This window comes from Entelurus aequoreus, linkage group LG15 (assembly GCF_033978785.1).
Source record: "Entelurus aequoreus isolate RoL-2023_Sb linkage group LG15, RoL_Eaeq_v1.1, whole genome shotgun sequence".
NCBI lineage: Eukaryota > Metazoa > Chordata > Actinopteri > Syngnathiformes > Syngnathidae > Entelurus > Entelurus aequoreus.
In genome coordinates this window covers 55,586,726-55,594,033 of record NC_084745.1, presented here as the reverse complement: position 1 = coordinate 55,594,033, position 7,308 = coordinate 55,586,726, and the positions used below count along the sequence as shown (strand labels likewise).

Sequence of the window (7,308 nt, the reverse complement as noted above, 5' to 3'; positions counted from 1 at the left end):
CAAGTAGTTACAGGATCATACATTGGTCATATTCAAAGTCCTCATGTGTCCAGGGACGTATTTACTGACTTTATAAACATAACATGAATAAATAAAAAACTAAAGAATATGTTGTGATGCTAAAAAATATCGATGTAATCATAGTAGTATCGACTAAATACGCTCCTGTACTTGGTATCATTACAGTGGATGTCAGGTGTAGATCCACCCATGGCGTTTGTTTACATTGTGACGCCGGTGAGCTATTGTATCCTCCTACGGTGTGTAGTGAAGCATGTTAAGCTAGTCCTCGTCCTCCAGTGATAACAGTACTTTACACTTTATTTGTCACCATGGAGGCGAGGATTAGTGATTTAGAAGAAGCTAAAACACCACCGACTGCAGATGGACGATAAAAAATATCAATGTAATCATAGTAGTATCGACTAGATACGCTCCTGTACTTGGTATCATTACAGTGGATGTCAGGTGTAGATCCACCCATGGCATTTGTTTACATTGTATCCTCCTACGGTGTGTAGTGAAGCATGTTTAGCTAGTCCTCGTCCTCCAGTGATAATGCTACTTTACACTTTATTTGTCACCATTGAGGCGAGGATTAGTGATTTAGAAGAAGCTAAAACACTGCCGACTGCAGATGGACGATAACAAATATCAATGTAATCAAAATAGTATCGACTAGATACGCTCCTGTACTTGGTATCATTACAGTGGATGTCAGGTGTAGATCCACCCATGGCATTTGTTTACATTGTGAGCTATTGTATCCTCCTACGGTGTGTAGTGAAGCATGTTTAGCTATTTCTCGTCCCCCAGTGATAATGATACTTTACACTTTATTTGTCACCATGGAGGCGAGGATTAGTGATTTAGAAGAAGCTAAAACACTGCCGACTGCAGTTGGACGATAACAAATATCAATGTAATCAAAATAGTATCGACTAGATGCACTCCTGTACTTGGTATCATTACAGTGGATGTCAGGTGTAGATCCACCCATGGCGTTTGTTTACATTGTGACGCCGGTGAGCTACGGTGTGTAGTGAAGCATGTTTAGCTAGTCCTCGTCCTCCAGTGATAACGCTACTTTACACTTTATTTGTCACCATTGAGGCGAGAATTATTGATTTAGAAGAAGCTAAAACACTGCCGACTGCAGATGGACGATAACAAATATCAATGTAATCAAAATAGTATCGACTAGATACGCTCCTGTACTTGGTATCATTACAGTGGATGTCAGGTGTCGATCCACCCATGGCATTTGTTTACATTGTGAGCTATTGTATCCTCCTACGGTGTGTAGTGAAGCATGTTTAGCTAGTCCTCGTCCTCCAGTGATAATGCTACTTTACACTTTATTTGTCACCATGGAGGCGAGGATTAGTGATTTAGAAGAAGCTAAAACACTGCCGACTGCAGATGGACGATAACAAATATCAATGTAATCAAAATAGTATCGACTAGATACGCTCCTGTACTTGGTATCATTACAGTGGATGTCAGGTGTAGATCCACCCATGGCATTTGTTTACATTGTATCCTCCTACGGTGTGTAGTGAAGCATGTTTAGCTAGTCCTCGTCCTCCAGTGATAATGCTACTTTACACTTTATTTGTCACCATTGAGGCGAGGATTAGTGATTTAGAAGAAGCTAAAACAGTGCCGACTGCAGATGGACGATAACAAATATCAATGTAATCATAGTAGTATCGACTAGATACGCTCCTGTACTTGGTATCATTACAGTGGATGTCAGGTGTAGATCCACCCATGGCATTTGTTTACATTGTATCCTCCTACGGTGTGTAGTGAAGCATGTTTAGCTAGTCCTCGTCCTCCAGTGATAATGGTACTTGTAAGAAACTTTAAATGTCACCATGGAGGCGAGGATTAGTGATTTAGAAGAAGCTAAAACACCGCCGACTGCAGATGGACGATAACAAATATCAATGTAATCATAGTAGTATCGACTAGATACGCTCCTGTACTTGGTATCATTACAGTGGATGTCAGGTGTAGATCCACCCATGGCGTTTGTTTACATTGTGAGCTATTGTATCCTCCTACGGTGTGTAGTGAAGCATGTTTAGCTATTCCTCGTCCTCCAGTGATAACGCTACTTTACACTTTATTTGTCACCATGGAGGCGAGGATTAGTGATTTAGAAGAAGCTAAAACACTGCCGACTGCAGATGGACGATAACAAATATCAATGTAATCAAAATAGTATCGACTAGATACGCTCCTGTACTTGGTATCATTACAGTGGATGTCAGGTGTAGATCCACCCATGGCGTTTGTTTACATTGTGAGCTATTGTATCCTCCTACGGTGTGTAGTGAAGCATGTTTAGCTATTCCTCGTCCTCCAGTGATAACGCTACTTTACACTTTATTTGTCACCATTGAGGCGAGGATTAGTGATTTAGAAGAAGCTAAAACAGTGCCGACTGCAGATGGACGATAACAAATATCAATGTAATCATAGTAGTATCGACTAGATACGCTCCTGTACTTGGTATCATTACAGTGGATGTCAGGTGTAGATCCACCCATGGCATTTGTTTACATTGTATCCTCCTACGGTGTGTAGTGAAGCATGTTTAGCTAGTCCTCGTCCTCCAGTGATAATGGTACTTGTAAGAAACTTTAAATGTCACCATGGAGGCGAGGATTAGTGATTTAGAAGAAGCTAAAACACCGCCGACTGCAGATGGACGATAACAAATATCAATGTAATCATAGTAGTATCGACTAGATACACTCCTGTACTTGGTATCATTACAGTGGATGTCAGGTGTAGATCCACCCATGGCGTTTGTTTACATTGTGAGCTATTGTATCCTCCTACGGTGTGTAGTGAAGCATGTTTAGCTATTCCTCGTCCTCCAGTGATAACGCTACTTTACACTTTATTTGTCACCATTGAGGCGAGGATTAGTGATTTAGAAGAAGCTAAAACACTGCCGACTGCAGATGGACGATAACAAATATCAATGTAATCATAGTAGTATCGACTAGATACGCTCCTGTACTTGGTATCATTACAGTGGATGTCAGGTGTAGATCCACCCATGGCATTTGTTTACATTGTGACGCCGGTGAGCTACGGTGTGTAGTGAAGCATGTTTAGCTAGTCCTCGTCCTCCAGTGATAATGGTACTTTACACTTTATTTGTCACCATTGAGGCGAGGATTAGTGATTTAGAAGAAGCTAAAACACTGCCGACTGCAGATGGACGATAACAAATATCAATGTAATCATAGTAGTATCGACTAGATACGCTCCTGTACTTGGTATCATTACAGTGGATGTCAGGTGTAGATCCCCCCATGGCGTTTGTTTACATTGTGAGCTATTGTATCCTCCTACGGTGTGTAGTGAAGCATGTTTAGCTATTCCTCGTCCTCCAGTGATAATGCTACTTTACACTTTATTTGTCACCATTGAGGCGAGGATTAGTGATTTAGAAGAAGCTAAAACACTGCCGACTGCAGATGGACGATAACAAATATCAATGTAATCAAAATAGTATCGACTAGATACGCTCCTGTACTTGGTATCATTACAGTGGATGTCAGGTGTAGATCCACCCATGGCATTTGTTTACATTGTGAGCTATTATATCCTCCTACGGTGTGTAGTGAAGCATGTTTAGCTAGTCCTCGTCCTCCAGTGATAACGATACTTTACACTTTATTTGTCACCAAGAAGGAGAGGATTAGTGATTTAGAAGAAGCTAAAACACTGCCGACTGCAGATGGACGACAAAAAATATCAATGTAATCATAGTAGTATCGACTAGATACGCTCCTGTACTTGGTATCATTACAGTGGATGTCAGGTGTAGATCCACCCATGGCGTTTGTTTACATTGTGACGCCGGTGAGCTACGGTGTGTAGTGAAGCATGTTTAGCTAGTCCTCGTCCTCCAGTGATAATGGTACTTTACAATTTATTTGTCACCATGGAAGCGAGGATTAGTGATTTAGAAGAAGCTAAAACACTGCCGACTGCAGATGGACGATAAAAAATATCAATGTAATCATAGTAGTATCGACTAGATACGCTCCTGTACTTGGTATCATTACAGTGGATGTCAGGTGTAGATCCACCCATGGCATTTGTTTACATTGTGAGCTATTGTATCCTCCTACGGTGTGTAGTGAAGCATGTTTAGCTATTCCTCGTCCTCCAGTGATAATGCTACTTTACACTTTATTTGTCACCATTGAGGCGAGGATTAGTGATTTAGAAGAAGCTAAAACACTGCCGACTGCAGATGGACGATAACAAATATCAATGTAATCAAAATAGTATCGACTAGATACGCTCCTGTACTTGGTATCATTACAGTGGATGTCAGGTGTAGATCCACCCATGGCATTTGTTTACATTGTATCCTCCTACGGTGTGTAGTGAAGCATGTTTAGCTGGTCCTCGTCCTCCAGTGATAATGGTACTTTACACTTTATTTGTCACCATGGAGGCGAGGATTAGTGATTTAGAAGAAGCTAAAACACTGCCGACTGCAGATGGACGATAACAAATATCAATGTAATCAAAATAGTATCGACTAGATACGCTCCTGTACTTGGTATCATTACAGTGGATGTCAGGTGTAGATCCACCCATGGCATTTGTTTACATTGTATCCTCTTACGGTGTGTAGTGAAGCATGTTTAGCTATTCCTCGTACTCCAGTGATAATGCTACTTGTAAGAAACTTTAAATGTCGCCTTGGAGGCCGGGATTAGTGATTTAGAAGTAGCTGAAACACGTTAGCTGCTAGCTAGCTAGCCGTGTCTTAAAGCAGCTCTTCCTGAGGGTGTTTCAGTGTTATAACTTCACCTTTATCTTGACTTTTTACACCAAAATGCGTCCATTCTCCCTTTTCTGTCTACACCCTGTGTCTTTTTGTAAGTACTCTGTGTGCGCGCGCTGCCGAACATGCTCCTCCGCTGGTAAAACCAGCAATGTCATGACGTGACGACGACGGGAAGCACAGGGTGTTGGACACGGTACTTTTTAGAGGTGGTATAGTACTGAATAGGATTCATTAGTGTATATTAGTACCGGTATACCGTAGAAGCTAAGGTAGAGGCAACACTTCACAGGCTGTGGGAAAGAAAAGCAAGATGTTTTTATGTGTTGGTTGTGCCGCTTACCCCACACACGGCCACTTGCATGATGGCATCGAAGCCCCCCTCAGGGGAGTCCAGGTTCCCAGAGATGTGCTGCTGACCCACCAGGGTGTTGAACTTCTTGCCGTCGCTGGTCAGCTTCAGGACGTTCTTGTAGCTGAAGGGACTGGTGCAGTTCTGGTCCCCGGTGCAGGGGTTGAGCAGCTTGGCAGGGGTGGTGCTGATGTACGGCATCACCGTCTTCTCCACAAAGGAACCGAAGCCTGCCACGGACATGTCGCAAAAATATCACGGGATGATACGGTTTCAAGCGGCGAGCACTTTCACGATATCATTCGTTCACATCGAGCCACAAGCGGCTCTTTAGCGCCGCCCTACATGTTAAAAAATGTATGAAAACGAAAAAAGGTGAGGGGGGAAAAATATATTTTAGTTTGCATGTTGTCTTGTGTAGGAGGACAAACATGACACTAACCTTCCTAATTGGAATTGGGGGTTAAATCACCGAAAATGATTCCCGGGCGCGGCCACCGCTGCTGCTCACTGCTCCCCTCTCCTCCCAGGGGAGGTGATCAAGGGTGATGGGTCAAATGCAGAGAATAATTTTGCCACACCTAGTGTGTGTGTGTGTGACAATCATTGCTACTTTAACCTTTTTAATTGTTAGAAATCCCACTGTTTATATGAAACATGCTTCACTGCGCCGTTTTGTCCTACTAATTTCGGAAGTCCTTGAACGCACCGTAGTTTTTTTTTTACATGTTAAAGTTATAAAGTAGCAATGATTGTCACTAGGGATGTCCGATAATGGCTTTTTGCCGATATCCGATATTGTCCAACTCTTTAATTACCGATACCGATATCAACCGATACCGATATCAACCGATATATGCAGTCGTGGAATTAACACATTATTATGCTTAATTTGGACAACCAGGTATGGTGAAGATAAGGTACTTTTTTAAAAAATAAAATAAAATAAGATAACTAAATTAAAAACATTTTCTTGAATAAAAAAGAAAGTAAAACAATATAAAAACAGTTACATAGAAACTAATAATTAATGAAAATGAGTAAAATGAAGTGTTAAAGGTTAGTACTATTAGTGGAGCAGCATGTGTGCTTATGGACTGTATCCCTTGCAGACTGTATTGATATATATTGATATATAATGTAGGAACCAGAATATTGATAACAGAAAGAAATGGGGGGAGGGAGGTTTTTTGGGTTGGTGCACTAATTGTAAGTGTATCTTGTGTTTTTTATGTTGATTTAATTAAAAAAAACAAAACAAAAAAAACCGATACAGATAATAAAAAAAAACGATACCGATAATTTCCGATATTACATTTTAACGCATTTATCGGCCGATAATATCGGCAGGCCGATATTATCGGACATCCCTAATTGTCACACACACACACTAGGTGTGACGAAATCCTTCTCTGCATTTGACCCATTACCCTTGATCAGTGAGGGGAGCAGTGAGCAGCAGCGGTGGCCGCGCCCAAGAATCATTTTTGGTGATTTAACCCCCAATTCCAACCCTTGATGCTGAGTGCCAAGCAGGGAGGTAATGGCTCCCATTTTTATAGTCTTTGGTATGACTCGGCCGGGGTTTGAGCTCACGACCTACCCATCTCAGGGCGGACACTCTAACCACTAGGTCATGTATAAACAAGTAACCATTTAAAATTATATAAAGGTTTATTTCTCATTACTGTAGAGTTGTTTTTCATTGTACTGAAATTGGAAGGTAAATAACTTTCAGTTTTCCTCACAATACAGACATCAGGAACTTTAGTCCAGAATCTTCACGGTCCTCATGGGCGGACCTAATTAGGTAGCAAAAAACACCAGGACTCGGTACACATCCCTGGTCCTCAGTGGAAACACTTTGGACAGCCCTGGTTTAAAGTCAACCAAAAAGTAACCAATCTGCCAAAATATAAATGGTGAACTAGAAATCCTCACCTATCCTGAAGTCGGACGTGATCTTTGACATTTCCAGCATCAAATGGGTTCCCAGGTTCTTCACGTTCTCCAGATCATCTTTCATGGAGTAGGACAAGTCCATCAAGTAGTACAGGTCGATGGGATAATCTTCTGCCCGCTTGAACTTCAGGTTGAAAGACTGGGCCTCACCTGTACACACACGCGG

General features: G+C 41.6%; 2 protein-coding genes across 2 annotated transcripts in view; one reads left to right on the top strand and one right to left on the bottom strand.

The window, feature by feature from the left end:
• The window catches only part of LOC133630269 (divergent protein kinase domain 2A), a 482,954-nt gene that overhangs the window by 367,598 nt on the left and 108,048 nt on the right, over positions 1 to 7,308 (top strand). The window lies entirely within an intron of this gene.
• LOC133630267 (integrin beta-1-like) overlaps positions 1 to 7,308 on the bottom strand; it is a 115,688-nt gene that overhangs the window by 33,693 nt on the left and 74,687 nt on the right. The window contains exons 5-6 of the mRNA XM_062021749.1: positions 7,122 to 7,292; positions 5,172 to 5,410 (exon numbers count right to left, since the gene is read on the bottom strand). Coding sequence (XP_061877733.1) covers positions 5,172 to 5,410; positions 7,122 to 7,292 — 410 coding nt within the window. The remainder of the gene's footprint in view (positions 1 to 5,171; positions 5,411 to 7,121; positions 7,293 to 7,308) is intronic.